The 18,585-nt window shown below is 36.6% G+C and overlaps 2 protein-coding genes across 6 annotated transcripts; both read left to right on the top strand.

Annotated features, from left to right (window-relative positions):
- The first annotated feature begins 269 nt into the window (after positions 1 to 269).
- Positions 270 to 8,303, top strand: RBP-DR1 (RNA-binding protein-defense related 1). Of its 5 annotated transcripts, XR_009439031.2 has the most exons (12): positions 270 to 603; positions 763 to 845; positions 3,401 to 3,452; positions 3,623 to 3,748; positions 3,881 to 3,960; positions 4,151 to 4,330; positions 4,554 to 4,896; positions 5,002 to 5,145; positions 5,252 to 5,386; positions 6,234 to 6,328; positions 6,440 to 6,596; positions 8,020 to 8,303. XR_009439031.2 is itself a non-coding variant. In XM_059582724.2 (9 exons), exons 1-9 carry the CDS (start codon positions 432 to 434, stop codon positions 5,377 to 5,379), a joined length of 1,308 nt encoding a protein of 435 aa, XP_059438707.2. In that variant the 5' UTR covers positions 270 to 431; the 3' UTR covers positions 5,380 to 5,659. The 5 variants fall into 5 exon arrangements, 4 of the variants coding, with proteins under 4 accessions (XP_059438707.2, XP_059438709.2, XP_059438708.2 ...); XM_059582724.2 differs by lacking the exons at positions 6,234 to 6,328; positions 6,440 to 6,596; positions 8,020 to 8,303 and having other exon boundaries at positions 5,252 to 5,659; XM_059582727.2 differs by lacking the exons at positions 6,234 to 6,328; positions 6,440 to 6,596; positions 8,020 to 8,303 and having other exon boundaries at positions 483 to 680; positions 5,252 to 5,659.
- Positions 8,304 to 11,575: 3,272 nt separating this feature from the next.
- On the top strand, positions 11,576 to 15,265 carry LOC148587947 (uncharacterized). The gene has a single exon (XM_088513404.1). The coding sequence runs from the start codon at positions 11,576 to 11,578 to the stop codon at positions 15,263 to 15,265; it is 3,690 nt and encodes a 1,229-aa protein (XP_088369530.1).
- Positions 15,266 to 18,585: the final 3,320 nt, after the last annotated feature.

The following is an 18,585-nucleotide window of genomic DNA, read 5'->3' as shown; positions in this document are numbered from 1 at the left end:
AAAAAATATTAACTAACTATCTAAATTTAAAATACAAAATTAGTTTCACGTTTATAAAATATTTTTTTATTTAAAACAAAAAAACAAAAAAAAAAACAAAAACATCCTCTTATTACCAAACGAAATCCTTCGAACAACTAGGGTGAACAGAGAAGTACTGGAACAGCTGTGATGGCACCGTCGTAATAAAACCCAACTTCAACACCGAAAACAAACGTTTAATTATGATATAGCTAGTGAAGATCCAGAAACCCATTTTTCACTGCGAAGACTCCACGAAGAACCAAAAAAACCAAAAAAGAAAAAGAAAAAAGAAAAAACCAAAACCAAAACCAAAACCGCTTCTTCAGAACGAAAATCTAGAGAGAGAGATAAATCACAGCGAGAGAGAGAGAGAGAGAGAGAGAGAGAGGGAGAGAGAGTAGGCATTAATGGCGGAGGGGAAGAGAGAGAGGGGAGCGAGCAGTGAGGAGAGCGTGAAGCTGTTCGTAGGTCAAGTGCCGAAGCACATGACGGAGGTTCAGCTCCTAGCAATGTTCAAGGAGTTCGCACTCGTCGACGAGGTCAACATCATCAAGGACAAGGCCACGCGCGCCTCACGTGGTTCGCTTCCTCTATCACTCACATTCTCGAATCTTCTTCTCCTCTCTCGGTCCCCGAATTTCTCTTTCGTTCCGAATGTGTGATTTCGCGTTGATTTGCTCCATTTCCTGTGAGATTCGCGTGTTTCGAACCCTAATTTTGTGTGATTTTTGCGCGCAGGGTGTTGCTTCGTGATATGTCCGTCGAGGCAGGAAGCGGACAAGGCCGTAAATGCTTGTCACAACAAGAAGACTCTGTCTGGGGTTAGTGTAACTCTGATCTCTGTGCTTGTGCCTTCCAGAACAATAAATTTTGAACATTATTACTATTACTGTGTTTGAAACTTGAAAGTTTTGCTCTATGTGTCAATTATTGATCGTTACGACTTTTCTGAGTTTTTTTTTTTTTTTTTTTTTTTTTTTTTTTTTTTTTTTCCTGAGAATTGATCGTTACGACTTGAAAGTGGTAAAAGAGTTCTAAAAGCAGTAAGCTATGTAGTCTTCTGAGAACTTAATTGCACCCACTGAGTTATTTCTACTGTGCATCGTGATTAAACTTTTGCGATGAGTTATGAACTAGTGCTATAAGTAAACGGTGCTGACAACTACTGGCTGTGTCAGTACCTTTTGGTGAAAACAGTTTGCAAGCATTTAACATTGACCATTTATAGCAATTGATGACTACGTTTCAAATCTTCTCCACGTGTAGATGCACTATATACGAGTACAGTATGCGCACATAGTTCTCTTGCTTGTATGAGCTGCGGAAGGATTATAGACTGAGAATACTATGACTCAATTCTAACCACTTAGATGAGAGCTGCGAAGTATTCAAGATTAATCAATATTGGGGGAAAATTGTAACTGAATTGATTGATTTGCTCTGTCAGCAATGGAGAAGTTTGTGAAATTAGTTTGTCATGCCTGATCACAAAGTAAAATGGTCGCATCTTGAAAGGATGGCTGGTTACAACTGGAATGCATTTATTGCAATTAGGGAAGATAAATGGTGCTGGTCTTTTTAGCATTCACACTTTATAAGAGGAATTATGGGTTCTAAGTTTATAAGTAAACGTGTGAACAGTGCAAGTTGGTGCATTATGTGGGTTCTAAGTTTCTAGTTGTTAATGAGTGTAAAAGAAGAAAAATATGTCAAAATAGTGTAACTTTGGCATGCAGCATTAGTTCAGATCACCCAATTGTTCATGATTACTTAGGCCATCAGCATTTGTATACAACATGGAGAGACAATTGGCAATTGGCACCTTAGTATCTGTTTCTCTAATGATTTATGGAAACATTTTCTGCAGAATTTAAAGTTGTTATACTTGTTTCCATTGGAGTGAAGGTAGGGGCAAGAGCGAAATAGAGCCCGGCAGTTTGCTCTAAGAATGTTAAATTTTTTGGAGTTTGTCCGTGTGGTTGGTCTGTTTCTTCTAGCACTGCTGATGTGTGGTGCTAGTTTAAAAGATAAAGATCTAAAGAAAAGTAATTATCTAAGTCAACATAAATGAAATGGAGATTCAGTGTATTAACTAGCATTACCGTGCAGAAGTATGAAATCTGGATAGGGCCCAATAACTTAGAGATAAGTGGCTTGGAAGCATCTAGATGATTATTTTACCTACCTAAGATAGCTTCTAACACTACCACATACCAACTTTAGGGAGGATTCAAAAACTTAAATGGAAAATAGTCATGCTCCATAGACTTAGCCTATATCCAGTTCTCGATGCTTTCTTTTCCTTGTGAACAATGTCATCCAGTTAACACTTGGGAAAATTTTTGTTAGATACTTTCACAGCTGTCAGTAATGTTGGAAGCATGGTCATGCTTCCAATCACATAGCAAAAAGATTTGGTAAGGACTGAGGGACGTCTGTTGCTGAAACACATTATCGTGTTTAGCAACTGCTGACACATAATTGGTAGATTGATAAAAGAAGAGTCAAGACAACTTGCAGCAGATTATCAAAACAATTGGCATGGATGAGAAATTGGCCAATAATTGTGCCTCAAGATTAGGTGAGATCCATTAGTGAGAGCTAACTGGCAATGAAAGCTGTAGCCTACCAGATTAAGTTGTGATAGAATGTAACAAGCATTTTTCTTTTTTGGTTCTGAATTAATGAACATAAAAATTAGTATTTGGTTAAATGTATGTTAAGGGGAATGTGCATCAGTCTGAGTTTACTAACGTTGCTGTGATAGAGTATTTACTTTAATGTTTTGGGTAATTGCTCTTTTTGTACAATTTTGGGTACCAAGAATCATGATTAGCAGATTGGTGTTCTCTTTCTCTAATCTTGTAGATCTTGTTAACTTTTTCAACACCAATAGGGTGGTTGCTTCTCTTGTATACTTTTCGTGTACGTGAGATTTTCTCCTTCTAATAAATTATTATTCATCAAAAAATGATTAGCAGATTGATGTATGGACCAGTGTTATTAAAATTGTATGCTTATGCAACTTTGGCAATTTTCTGACCTAGGTATTAAAGTCACTGGCGGAGCCCTATGTAGGCCTTGCTGGACCTTCAAGTGATTGCCCAGGCAAGCTTCTATTTGGGCTCTTGCCTTTGCCTGTATAGCCATTGTGATTCAATATTTGATCCAAGTATTTCTTCATCTATCTAAATGAAGTTAATTGAAAAATGTCAACAAAGGCATATTAGAAATTTGTAATCAAGTAGTTGGCACCCAAATTATTGCCCCAGACTTTACTTTGTACAAGTTATATTGTATCTTTAGTATTTCTGTGAGATGTGTTCATGTTTTTCTCATTCTGATTTTAAAGCACCTGTTCTTTCTGTCCATTCAGGCATCTAGTCCGTTGCAAGTGAAGTATGCAGATGGCGAGTTGGAAAGACTAGGTGTAGTATTCATTATTTTAATTTGTCTTTAAAACAGTTCCTCTGAATTGTTGCTGCTTCTGTTCTCCTTCCTTACCTGATAATTTTCTTTTCTCTTTCATTGAAGCCTTTATTCTACATTGCGTGTCATTTACCTAGATAAATAATTTTTTACTGTGCCTGTCATCCAGAACACAAGCTCTTCGTTGGCATGCTTCCAAAGAATGTTTCTGAAGCCGATGTTTCTGCTCTCTTCTCTAAATATGGAGCTATCAAAGACTTACAGATATTAAGAGGTTCTCAGCAAACTAGTAAAGGTACTTATTTCATAACCTTGTCTTCTAGATTGGTTGCTATTAAACCACTAAGACCTCAAACTTAACCAGTTCTCAGTGTATTCATTGGTTGTTCTGCATATATATATATACATATTTTGTTTTCTACTGCAGGCTGTGCATTTTTGAAGTATGAGACAAAAGAGCAAGCAATTGCAGCACTTGAGGCCATCAATGGAAAGCATAAAATGGAGGTTTGTGCATATTACAAATTTTGGTGGAAATTCATTTAAGTACCATCATTCTCTATTGTCATTAGTCTTTCCAAGGTAGTTGGGCTGGGCTGGTTGAGTTATTTTGTTGCTTGATATTTGCTTATACAATAAATAACTCAGAGTCAGCTGATCCATTAGCCGAACTGATGGTCATCTTTTCCCTTTTTAGGGATCAAGTGTTCCTTTGGTCGTGAAATGGGCAGATACTGAAAAAGAAAGGCAAGCACGGAGGGCTCAGAAAGCTCAATCCCAGGCTTCTAACGTGTCAAGTATTGATTCACAACATCCTTCATTATTTGGAGCTTTGCCAATGGGTTATGTTCCCCAATATAATGGATATGGTTATCAGGTCAGTTTCACAATATGTGTATTTATAGCTTAATATGTTGGAACTTGTGGGCACTTCTTTTTGGTAAAAACATCTTTGCACTTTATAACTGTGCTCATTGCACTATCTTGCCTACCTAGACAAAGTGTCTCAATTGTATTGTATTGTTTTGTTTTGTCATTCTCATTGTTTTGATCTAGTATCTTAGTAAGTTCAGAATGTAATGATTGTCTCCTATCTGTAGGCTCCTGGAACCTATGGACTTATGCAATACCGCCTGCCACAAATTCAGAATCAACCTGGATTTCATAATATGATTCCTACAGTAAACCAAGGAAATGCATTGCGTGGAATTACGCCTGATCTTGGCCCTGGTATGGCATCTAGAAATTACGCTATTCCTCCTGCAAGTTATGTGGGCTCTTATCCAGGGGTACCAGGTCTTCAGCATCCCATGGCATATCCTGGAGGAATGATGAGTCACCGGCCAATGAGTGGTTCACCTGGGTCAGTGCCACCTGCTGTTGTTAACGGTAATTCTGCGACATCTTCTGGCACGGGTAAAAGTTCTGGGGGTCAGGTTGAAGGTTGTTACCAATAAATAGTTCTTTTTGCCCCTATCTCATTTTATGTTTTCTTCTGGGTGTAAGTTCTTGGTGGTGTTATTAAGTATTTTGTCTCCTCTGACTTAGGTCCACCTGGTGCTAATCTATTTATTTATCACATACCTCAAGAATTTGGAGATCAAGAGCTTGCCAATGCTTTTCAGGCATTTGGTAGGGTCTTGAGTGCTAAGGTTTTTGTCGACAAAGCAACTGGTGTCAGCAAATGTTTTGGTGATTACGTTACCTAGTTAACCATCAATCTGACATAATTTCTTTTGAGATTTGTTTCTCTAATACTATTTATTTGCACCAAAGAAAACTAATTCACTATTTGCAGGATTTGTCAGCTATGACTTACCAGAGGCTGCTCAATCTGCCATTAGTATGATGAATGGATTCCAGTTAGGTGGCAAGAAATTAAAGGTTCAGCTTAAGAGAGATAATAGAGAGAGTAAATCTTATTGAATTGAAGGTGAGTCATGGAAGAAAGCAGAATTCTTAATGATATGCGGTCGCATGCAACCTGGTCATATGGGTGTCACTGCAGTATCAGCATTTGGGATGGACTAAAGATAATTTGTGGTTATATGCATTGCTCCATCCTACTTGTAATTGCCTCAATGGGATTGAAATCCCAGAAACTTGTAATTCATGGTGCATTCTGTGCCAGTACAATTTGTAATTTGTGTATCATGGATGTTCATTTAGACATTAATTATTAATTTATTGATTCTTCCCCACAGAACATCTGTTTAGTTGTATAATTTTGTGGAATCATCTTCTTCCTTTTTTATCTTTACAGAATTACAATGACCATATCATTATATTTGCCTTTGGTTCTTTTTTTGTTTCTTATCAGTGCAATCTAGACAGGTGTAGACTATCGATTTCAAATTAAATATGAAGTATCTATCTCCTCTATATTTTGAAAGCCCTATGCTACATTGTGCTTTAATTCTTTAGTCTACCCTCTATATAAGTCATTGTATTTACTGTTTAATATGCATGTATATATATAGATATATATACACATCTGTGTGTGTTGTAGGTGTGTGGCATGCTTGTGAAATTATAGATATTGAGTAGTCATCACATGTGCACTACCTGGCCATAAGTTGTTCAGCAATGGGTGCTTCAAAGTACAAAGTTAGATAAAGCACTTGTCCATGTTGTCTCTGTTGGAGATGTATACCCGTGTCCATTTGGGTTCCCCACATGCCTGTTGATCGTAGCCATTTTATTGTGTATTTGAAGTTTATTAAATAGATTCTTAGATTCTCTTCATCAATCTTACTCATGGAAATATTATGTTGTTCTAGGAATGATTTTTTCAGTAACATGCTGGAAGCTAATCTTCTTTTTCAGTCATTCATTTCAAAATGTTAGATATGTTTCCCTAAACGGTACAATTCAGGTACTCTTTTTTTCTTTTTTCTTTTTTTCATTGCAAGTCTTAGCACATTTTGGTGTGTAATTTTCTTTTGTTAACTAGTATTTATCTGCATGAATATCTTTATTGTTGTAGGGTATTGCGGATTCTATATCTTGGGTCTCTGTTGGTGCTTCCTTCCTACAAGCAGTCCAATGTGCTAAAAGTAAGACCGAGGGTTTTTTCTGAATTAACAGGGGCAAGAATGAAAAGAAGAACTATCACACTCAATTGGGATCAGAAGATGGTGAAGGTACTGTGCATTTGGCCTTAAAAAAACCTCAATAATTTCCTCTTTTGATGCTTTTGATTTTAGCACCATAATCGTGTAACTGAACTCATCAAACATGAAATTCTAATATCGTCTAGGCTGATTTGAGATATCACTTGATTTGTTTTTCTCTTCCCTATTGTGCATGACAAGTTCATGAATCCTTGTCTACCCCACCCCACTTATCTATTCAGAGTATCACAAGTGATGTTCCTTTCTTGATATTTTTATCTTCCAATTTCACTTATAGGGATCATAGTCTTCAAAGAGGCCTGGTCTACATATTGGCGCTTCAGGTTTCTTAAGAATTATGTCAGACCAATGTCTTTTACTTTTCTTCTTGGTAAGTATGTATTAAAAATCAAGAAGACTACTATAACTTCAGAGGAGCATACCCTTGAAAATAACCTCTAGTTGACTAGAGGACTAATCACAAGCACCAAAGAGTCCTAGACAAGTAAAAGCTTAGGGCATACCCCAGCAATGTAGACAAAAAGCATACACTTAAAGACACCCTCAGAACCTGAGGATTGACACAAAAGGGAAACCTACACTGATTATCAAAACTGAATCCGGCAACTTCCAAGGTATCAAGTCCACTTCATTCCACTTATGCTAACAAGTCTTCTGCTAACACTCTAAATAACATCCTTCAAAATCTCCCCGGGCACTTTGCATTCATTCAGTAATATCGGAGCTTTCCTTTCTCTCCAAGAAAAAAAAAAAAAAAAAAATTCTAAATAAACAGCTACAGTGGAGGATAATCTGATCGCTAACTTTTTGATAAGGCATTCCCCTCTTGGGTTTGAACCAACCAGTGCACCTTGTTTTTTTTAACTGCTACAGTAGGGGAGATTTCATTTGTCACTCAACTTTTGCCAAATTATGTCAGTACAAAGGCAATTGAGGAAGAGATGATCAAGGTCCTCACATGCTGCACTACAGAAAGCATACTTCCCCTCAGATATGATAACCAAATTTATGCAGTCAATCCTGAGTACTTAGTCTTTCATGAATAGCTAGCCACATGATAAGGAATACCTTTGAATTGCTTTGCTCAACCAGAACCTTAATGCAGATGATGATGCTATAACGAACAAATGAGTCTTAAAATAAGGAAGAGAATGTATTAATTTAGTTTGAATAATTTGTTGTGTTTGAGAGCCAGACCAACATCACAGTGCTGGGATGTGGAAATATAGTTGTTGAGATGTTTGATTTTTTTATATATTCTGTATTTGTATTTGTATTTGTGTTTTTTTTTTTTTTTTTTTTTTGTTGTTGCAAGTATATATTCTGTGATTTAAAATTTAAATGAGAAGATTTGGGCCGGAGACGCACAAAAGAACTGAAGTGGCTTGGAATTGATTGATTTAGTCATTAAGTCACTTCTGTCCTCTTGTAGGTTCACCTCCTTAGAACAGATTTCTCATAGGCCTTCTGCGAGTTAACTAGAAAGTATGTGCTTTGGGGCCGTTGCAACATTCTTTTGGTTGGCACCCTCTGGCGAGAGGTATATGGAAGAAATCTGGACAGGGTGGGCACCATCTGGCTGTGTCTTTATAAGTTTTTCATGTTACTGACTATATATATAGTTTAAGTTTTTCATTGTATTGGCTATGTATGCACTCTGATGTGATAGTCATTTTAGTGTTTGATTTAAGTCGAAATATATTTCATCCTTTCTTCTGCTTTAGTTGCGTACTATTAGTAGCTTGACCCCTTTAACATCAGGTGTACTCTAGCTGAACCATGCGACTGGACGACCTATATCCATCTGTCCAACATCACATATGCTTATCTAATATCTGGCATTGTCATAATGCTTTAGTATCATATGCACTGCATCTGTCACTCAATAGTTTTGTTTCTTTTTAGCTTTTTCATGTTCCATGAGCAAGTTGAAATGGCATATAGGAAGAACGATTTGACTATGATGATGTTTTATTTGTCTAAGCTTTGGTTGTTAATTAGAGTTCCTTCTGAAAAAAATTTTATATGTTTTATCCAAGGCCAAATTCTAAATTAAGTCTTTCAACCTTTTTTCAAATGGCTTCCCGCCTGCCTAGTCAATGCTTAATTTGGAGGTTTGTTGGTGGGGCATTGAAGGTGACTTGAAGAATTGGGCGATACTGAAAGCTTTCTCCTATTCCCAACTCATAACTTATTTTGATATTTTGGTAATGGATGCTTGATCTATACAAAAATGCTGTTCTTTTTGTTTGATTTGATTTCCCTTACCCACCTAATGGAATAAAGCATTGTTTCTTGCATGAATTTGGCTGCTCTCAAATGAGTATTCGGTTCCCTTTTTCTTTCTCTTTTTATTTCTCTCCATGGGCTTTTTTGATGTTGTACCATGGTTCGGATCAAGATCTTTTAGAATTCTTAGGATATTCACTGTGTAGATTTCCTCAAATTCCAAAAAATAGAGTGAATATTGAGTTGATAAAATCTCAATAATTGGGATTGAGAAAATCTACATAATATAACACCTTAGGAAATCTAGAGAATCTTGAACCCATGTTTTTAGTTTCATTTATTTATGCATCACATGGTTGGAGAAGAATGGAATTACTCATATTTAGGAGATATATCCATGTATCTTTTGGATTGTAATTTGACTTGTGTTTCGAAGTTGTTTCTGTAGAGTATGACATGTAATGTTAGTTAAACATGTTGTGCATAGAACATGTAATTATAATATATGATTGTTGGACAGACAAATGATGTGTATGTATTAAAATGAATGGAATCATTATTTCCTAATAGCTTTAGCTTTTTAGACAGGTGATGCCTTTGAAATTTGAGGAACAAAGGACATCGATACTGCTCAAGGGGCAAATGAACATAATTTGAGTTAAAAGAAAGACTGAAAGCAGGCTTGATCATTCAGTGTCTTAATATAAATTATGGTATCATGTTAGGAGTGTTTCTTGAACCTTTTGAGAAAGGGACGAACAATATTATTTATTAGACACAAATTTTCTCCAAACTACTATAATAAATGCCCAATTGTCTTTTAACATGTTTTGAATTTCTCAAAAATCAATGTTTGGGTTAGTAGGTTAGTAAAATAATAATAAATGACATTTAATAATGTTAAAGAAAACATGTGCATTTCACATGTTAGAGGACACTTGGCATTTATTACTGTTTAGCTTTCAGAATATTTGTAATTTGCCGATCTAAGAAATTAGGATTCTCTCCGGTTTATTTGAATGGGAGAATATCCTGTTAATTATATTTGATAAGTATTTTTATCCTCTTTAAAAGTGAAAAATATAAAAATACTTTTTAAATATAATTAACTAAATATTTTATTCCAAATCATGGGTTCATAGTAGTAGGGCTGATCACTGCCGTGGGTAAAAATAATAAAAAATAAATAAAATAATTGTAAAAAGATAAAGATAAAGAAGCTCTAGAAGCAGCCTCCATTAACTGAAACAAATTTCTGATAAGATATCTTCGATATTTCCCAATGTTCCCCCCTTGCACAGCTAAAGTACTGGTATTTCCAGCTCATACCCCACGGAATATCAGGAAGATAAAGCTAAAATCCTACGACATAACAGGTGAACAGAATATCTAACATTTAGGCTGTGTGTGAATTTGGCGATGTGATTTAAATCTGATATGATTTAACCTTTCAAACATAATTTCAAACAAAGCCGTGTAGTTATCGTTCTCCACTCTTTTGTAGGCCGTTAAAATTGAATAACAAGAAAAGAAGGGTAATTTTAAGTGGGAGTGGGATTCTTCCCTCCGTACCTTATATAGAATATAGAATATAGAAAGAAAGATCCATAATAATAATAATAATCTGATAATATATAGATAGTGTGTTATGATAGGGTCAGCAATCAGCATAGAGTAGGTTTAGGTCGCTTTCCCAAATTTCTCACGGCAGTGCCGACATGAATATTTCTGGTTTTGGGGCATTTTAAACGACGTGTACGTACGTGGGATGGAATGGGGGATGTGACGTTAAATGCGGGATGACTTATTCACTTTCACATTCACAACCCACAAAAGCCAAAGCTGTCCCATTTCATGTGTTTCATGTGAATGTCACATTTACCCTTTTCATACGGGAACCAACACATGCTTTCAATTTCAAATTTCAAATTCAATTATTTTATGGTTTTGATTAAATTTTACAGTATTTAATTGTGTATATGTTGCTTAGAGACTTTATTATTATTATTATTATTATTATTATTCCAATTTATTATTGAATTTGTAAGACTCACCTCAATGAAAAAAAAAAAAAAAAAATTGACATTTCTCTAGGACAAATTTCCTCCAAACCAATCTGGAGAAAATATCCTCCAACTTTTTTTTTTTTTTTTTTTTTAGGAAATAGAACTTGTTTCATTAAAAATCAGCCAACTCCATCAGAGTAATATCACAAATACAGTCAGGGGTACTCACAAACCGTAAGCTCCCTATCCCTTTTGTTGCCACTAACTTAGCAAGAGTACGAGCCACATTATTGGCCAATCGTTGCACATGGAGAACCTACCACTGAGAAAAGGACCTCAGTTCCTTCTGCATGTCTTCCACGATATGACCAATATTGCTCCAGCCTTTCTCCTTCGACTGCATCCTCCAACTCATTTAAAATAGTATCAAGTGTCCATAAACATTTAAAACATAGTAAACTACTATTAATGACTTTAAGAATTTAATGTGCGTTTTAAATGTTTATAGACACTTTGCATTATTTTAAATGAGATTGGAGGGATGATGTTCAAGTAGAAATACAAAACTTTAGTCCTCGGCACATTAACGGAATAATTACGACCCCTTATTCGGATGTACAATGGAAATTTACGGGTTTCTATGGTCACCCGGAGGTTGCTAAGCGACATGAATCATGGACACTTTTGAAGTACTTGGCTAGTTTAAATCCTGAACCATGGCTTTGCATAGGGGATTTTAATGAAATCTTAACTATGTCAGAAAAATGGGGGGGAGGAGAACGGGCAAGTGGTCAGATGAGAGACTTTCAACTTGCTTTGGAATATTGCGACTTGTCGGACTTGGGATATAGAGGGCCCAAATATACATGGAGTAATTGTCGAGAGGAGCAGGATTTTATAAAAGAAAGACTAGATCGAGGAGTTGCAAATCCGGGCTGGAGAGACATGTTCCCAGATGTGGAAATTATGGTGGAAGCAGTCACTACATCTGATCACGCCATGCTTGTAACATCTCTGTTCGGGCAAAAGCATGAAGCTCCGAAACATAAAGGCTTTAGGTATGAAGCCAGCTGGGCGGTTGGGAAGGAGTACAAAGAAGTGTGTGCACGTGCTTGGAGCCGTCCTGTGGTCCAAAGAGAAGTATGGAACCGGATTGGGCAGAAACTTTCCACATGTAAGCATGCAATTATAAAATGGAAGGGGGAAACTAGTGGGCTCACAAAACACTCCATCACTAGTCTGCAACGTAGGCTGAATTTGGCTTACGACAAATGTGAAGTTCAAGCAGGTCAGGAAATTAAAAACTTGCGGATGAAGCTTGAGAGTTTGCTCGCCCAGGAAGATGAAAAATGGAAACAGAGGGCTAAGGTTGATTGGTTGAAGAACGGGGACCGTAACACCAAATTTTTCCATGCTTGTGCAACCCAAAGGCGAAAGAGGAACCGAATCCTAAAGATTGATGATGAAGCGGGTACAAGCTGGGAAACACCTGATGATATCCAGGCTGCTTTTATCAATTATTTTTCTGGTCTATTCACTGCAGGTGCTGGTGGGGATTCAGAAGTGTGCTTACAGTCTCTAAACAGAAGGGTGTCCGATGCAATGAATGACCAATTATTGCAGAATTTCACAAAAGAGGAGGTTAGCCATGCACTAAAACAAATGGCTCCACTGAAGGCCCCTGGACCAGACGGGTTGCCTGCTGGGTTTTTCCAGAATCATTGGGACTTGATGGGAAATGAGGTTAGTCAGGCCGTACTTAACACTCTTAATACAGGGATTATGCCACAGTCTTTAAATATGACCCATATTGCCTTAATTCCCAAGGTAAAGACTCCCTCGAATGTTACGGACTTTAGGCCAATTAGTTTGTGTAATGTGTTATACAAATTAATTTCTAAAGTATTGGCTAATAGATTAAAGAAAGTTTTGCCACTTATTATCTCCCAAAACCAGAGTGCCTTTATACCAGGGAGGCTCATAACTGATAACATCTTGGCCGCCTATGAGACGTTACATACTATGAATTCCCGAATGAAGGGTAAGAAGGGGTTTATGGCGGTTAAGTTAGATATGAGCAAAGCTTACGATAGGGTGGAGTGGCAGTTTTTAGCAGCAGCTATGAGACGGATGGGGTTTGCAACACGCTGGATTCAGTTGATCATGATGTGCGTGACAACGGTTCAGTATGCAATTTTGGTGAATGGGGTTCCAAGTGGGTGCATTCAACCAACAAGAGGTTTAAGGCAAGGGGATCCCATATCCCCTTACCTATTTCTTATTTGTGCGGAGGCCTTGAGCTCCATGGTGTCGGAAGCAAACAGGGTGGGATCGCTTACGGGTGTTCCAACATCTAGAAAAGGACCCCGAGTAAGCCATCTCTTTTTTGCGGATGACAGCTTACTTTTTTGCAGGAGCACACTCTCTCAATGGAATCATCTAACCCAGCTTTTACAGAGATATGAAGAGGCATCGGGTCAGCGGCTGAATTGCAACAAAACGGCTATTTTCTTTAGCAATAATACTTCTCATGAGGAGAAGAAGAAGATTGTAGAAGTGGCTGGGATTCCAGTAACGCAACGGTATGATACCTACTTAGGCTTACCGGCCTTGGTGGGACGTTCTAGAATGGCGGCTTTCAAGAGTATTAAAGACAGGGTATGGACGAGATTGCAAGATTGGAAGCTAAAATTCCTCTCCCAAGCGGGAAAGGAAATCTTGTTAAAGGCAGTCATTCAAGCAATTCCAACATATGGTATGAGCGTCTTTCTTCTACCAAAATCTTTGTGTATGGAGATAAATTCTCTTATGCAAAATTTTTGGTGGGGGCATCAAGACCAAAAAGGGGTGCATTGGATGAGTTGGAATCGTATGGGAAGGTCGAAGAAGGATGGAGGGATGGGATTCCGTGATCTTCGGAGTTTCAATATAGCTCTCTTGGCAAAACAAGCATGGCGACTATGGCACTCGCCAAATAGCTTCCTTGCCCAAATTATGGAAGCTAAATATTATAAGGGGCGTAATCTCCTAGATTCCACGCTTGGTAACCGACCCTCTTTTGCATGGCGAAGCATTCATCACTCATGTAGCTTACTCAAAGAGGGCTTGATATGGCGGATTGGGAATGGGTCGAAGGTTCGAATTTGGAAGGACAAATGGCTGCCCCGGCCCTCGACTTTTATGGTACAATCAAGGCCAACTTTGCTGGACACAAATGCTACTGTTGCTGCACTTATAGATGAGGACACACGATGGTGGAAGCTCCCTTTGCTGGAAACTCTCTTTTTTAAGGAGGATGTCCAGCTCATTCTGTCCATTCCGGTTAGCGCCTCCTCAGGTGATGATGTACGCATATGGAGGGGAACAAAAAATGGACTCTTTTCGGTGAAGAGCGCCTACTATATTCAAAGGGAGCTAGAAGCCTTAGAGGTAGCCGAAAGTTCTTCTCACAGGGGAGTTAGTACGGTGTGGAGGCAGATATGGGCACTGAAAATTCCTAATGTAGAGAAGAATTTTCTTTGGCGAGCTTGTCATGAAAGTTTACCAACCAAGCAGAATTTATATCGACGGAAGATAGTTGAAGATCAATTATGTCCTATATGTGGAATAGAAGAGGAAACTGCCTGTCATACCCTTTGGCAATGTGCTGCTGCTCAAGATGTGTGGTGTGTGGGACCCAAGCAATTACAAAAGAGTGAAGCTTCGGGTGCAGGTTTTTTGCAAATTGTTGAGTATGTTTTTGAAAAATGCTCTATGGAGGAGATAGTTCAATTTGCAGGGATCGCTCGCCGCCTCTGGTTGAGGCGTAACGAAGTGGTGCATGGGGGTTTTTTTGTACACCCTAATATTCTAGTGAAGCAGACTACAAAAGCAATCGAGGAGTTTGCTGCGGCGTCGGGACAGCAGGAGGCAAAAGAATTTCGATCTGCACACCAAAGACAGCAGCGCTGGTCTGTTCCTGATGGTGGGTGGATGAAAGTGAATTGCGATGCTTCGTTGAATAAAATGAAAGGGTGGCTGGGCTATGGAGCAGTGGTGAGGGATGAAAGGGGGATGGTACAGGCAGCACAATGTCAGACAATAAGGGGTAATCTGGATCCAACTCTGGCCGAAGCTGGGGTTGTCTTGATGGCTATTCGTCTATGTCACACAATGGGCTTCCATTCGGTGATCGTTGAAAGTGACGCACAGCTTGTGGTGGATGGGGTATATTCTATGGGAGAAGATTGGAGCAGGTTGGGCTTAATGGTGGAAGATATTAAAGCAGAATTGACGAGCTTTCAGCAATGGCGTATGAATTTTGTTCGTAGGGAAGGAAATCAAGCGGCACATGTTCTTTCAAAAAAAGCAACTATGGCTGAAATAAATCAGATTTGGATTAGTCAGGTTCCTGATTGTATTCAAGATATTATTTTGATGGAGCAACATGCTCCATCAACTTGATTTTATCTAATGAGAATGATTTGATTTCAAAAAAAAAAAAATGAGATTGGAGGATATTTCCTCCAGACTGATTTTGAGGAAATTTCTGTCCTTTCTCTATTGCTTACATTGCCACTTCATCTAAATTTAGGGAAAAGTACGAACTTCCCTTAAACTACCACACAATTTGTAATGTCTCTCCAAATTATTAATTGAAGCAGTGTTAGTCTAAATTACCAGAAAATTACTCTTAAAATATCTCAAAAAGACAATTATTCCCGAATTCCCTTTTTTTTTTGTAATTTTTTTGTGAAGGGTATTTATGTCTTTTTCTTTATGGGTACATTGTAATTTTTTTTGTAGTTTGAAAGAGATATATGTTTTTTTTTTTTTCTTTTCTTTTCTTTCTAAATGATATAATATAATATGCTGTAAAATTTAATTAAAAAAAAAAAAGAAATGATGGTATTCCTTTGAAAAGGGGCAGTATTGATTATTGAAGATGTAGTAGGAGAGATGAAATTAAGATTTGGTAGGACCTCTCCCATCTGATTCTGATTTATGATTTTATGTTTTGAAATATAATTATTAAAAATCTTCCAGCGAAATACTCACCTCACCAGAAAAGGACGCTTCTTGTAGTCTGTTACTCAATGGGCGGACAAAGCGGGTTAATGGGCCCTGGGCCCACTTTCGATTAATCACCATTACCAAAGCTTCGGCCTAATTATTCAAACAAATCCGTGACGTCATTGCATCTCACCATCATCATTAAAATATCTTTAATATCTTGGGTAGACAGACTTTTTATCATAACAGATAAGACGGTCCATTTTTGTCTCTATTTTACTAATTTCCTCTAATCACATTGGTTATGTTATAATCCGTGGCCTCACGTTGTCCGTGCGCATTTAGTTTTATTAAATTGACATATGTTTTTAGAGCGTTAAAAATTACATGTAAAATCATCTCACAATTCTTATGTGAAAGTTTTAATTAGCCTTTAAATTAATTATTGATAAAAAAAAAAAAAATTATATGCCAACACTGTGTTAAAATATTGATTAAATGATTAAATTTACTTATATCTATTAGTTTAAGCTTTTTGGACAAGTGGTGAATTGATGGTATCAGAGGTTTTGAATTCAAACTCTAATTAATGGTGATTTAATAAACTAAATTTACTTTTAATTAATTGAATTGGAGAGATTTTGTCCAAAATTTCCAAATCTAATTTGGAAGAAAATTTTAGGGATAACTTCACTTATTTTAGAAGTTAGAATCCCTGAAGTACTACGTGTTTTGAGAATACTCTTACAAATTTTAAAAACTCTTAATTTTATCCTTTGAACTTTCAATTTGATGCAATTGACCTCCCCCTTCGTCAACTTTTTCCGTTAAACCCTAACGAAAACTATTAAAAAGACCAAATTACCTTTTAATTTTTCTTTTTAATTTCAATTTGAAATTAAGGATACATTTTAAATTTTATAAAAGTTTCAAGGGTATAAATGTAATTTAATCACTTTTAACATCCACAAACTCATGGAGGGGTAAAATTGCATCAAAATTGAAAAATTCAAGAATGCTGTAATTTTTTTAACCCTTTTTTTTAATCATGAAGTAATTCAAGAATCTTTGTGAAGTTTTTCCAAAATTTTAAAATTTGAGTTAGGTGTTGTAAAAATAAAAATAAAAATTGCTGTAATTTTTTTTCAAACCATTCAGATTTAATTTACCTCTCCCAAAAAAACTTGAAATTTAAATTTCAACGGTTGAAAAAAATGAAAAGATAAATGCAAAATTGGTCTTTGTAGTTGACCTAATTTACAAATCACTCCATGTAGTTTAAAAAATAATTTATAAGTCCCTAGGGTAGGCCAAAATAACATTTTACTCCCTGAATTTATTTTCCGTTAAATGACTTAACGGAAACCGTTACATTGCCACATCACACCCAATAAAAATAAGACATGTGTTCTTTTTTATTTATGCTTTAAAAAGTGACAAATAAGCTTTTACACGTCATTTTGAGGTTCCAACACACACTCCACATCAAATTAAATGAACATAATCCCTCTATATTTCCTATGCCGCCGTCGTCTTCATCTTCCCCAATGATTCTTACCGTCGTCTTCATCTGCGTCTGAGATTTGGGCATCTGCATTTTTTGGCAGTGCTTTCTATGGAAACAATCTCTCCCTCTCTGTGTCTGGTTTTTTTGTTTTTGTTCTATGGCAAGTGTTTTCTAGTTTGAGTTAAATAGATGTTGGAAGATAGTAGCTTTTTTGTTTGTTTGTTTTTTTTTTTTTTTTTTTTTTTTTTCCTAATTTGTAAAGATGGTAGCTTTAAAAAGCAAATCGTACATCATCTTTTAAAAAGTGATATCTTTTTTGAGATATGCAATTGTTTTTTTCTTTTGCAGGGCTTGCTTTGTCCTTTAGTGTGCATGTGTAAGATGGTGCTTGTGCTTGTAGGAATATTCATGTGTGGATGTAAGTCCTAACGAAAAACGCAGATGAAGACGACCGCAAAAATCGTTAGGGAAGATGAAGACGGCGGCGACACAAGGGAGATGGAGGGATTATGCTTATTTAATTTGATGTGGAGTGTGTGTTGGAGCCTCAAAATGACATGAAAAAGTTTAATTGTAATTTTTTAAAAGCATAAATAAAAAAAGAACATGTGTCTTATTTTTATTACGTGTGATGTGGCAATGTAATGGTTTCTGTTAAGTCATTTAAGGGAAAATGAATTTAGGGAGTAAAATGTTATTTTGGCCTACCTAAGACCTATAAATTATTTTTTAAACCACAAAAAATAATTTATAAATTAGGCCAACTACAAAGACCAATTTTATATTTATCCTAAAAATTAAAGAGCGCACACCGCCTACGCCAAACGTTATGCGGAGATTTGGGGAATTGCGGTAGTTATTAACATTTTTAACACGACTCGAAGAAAGTCGGCATCTCCTTGCAATTGCAATGGTGTGCTGCCTCAAAAGTCAAGCTTATAAAGAAGTGTAATTTGGAGAATTGAATTTATGCTGAGCCCCCACCCACGTTTTAGTCATGTGAGATGACGACACGAGTTTGTCTTCAGAAACAAGAACGTTGAATTGCAGAAACGTTTTATTTACTTCATTGATTTGAGGAACATGTTTTTTTTTTTAAAAAAAAAAAAAAAAATTATTGGATAACCATGGAGAGGATGGTGCACCCAAATCATACAAGTAATAAAAATGTGTAAGTATATTCAAAATTACGTTGAATTGCACTAATTATATAGGGTGGGGCTTATTAGATTAATCAGTTATTAAAATATTTGTTTATGGGTCT

Source organism: Corylus avellana, chromosome 1 (genome assembly GCF_965113065.1).
Source record: "Corylus avellana chromosome 1, dhCorAvel1.hap1.2, whole genome shotgun sequence".
NCBI classification, from domain to species: Eukaryota; Viridiplantae; Streptophyta; class Magnoliopsida; order Fagales; family Betulaceae; genus Corylus; species Corylus avellana.
The sequence above is the reverse complement of the archived record's forward strand: the minus strand, read 5'-3'. Positions and strand labels throughout refer to the sequence as shown.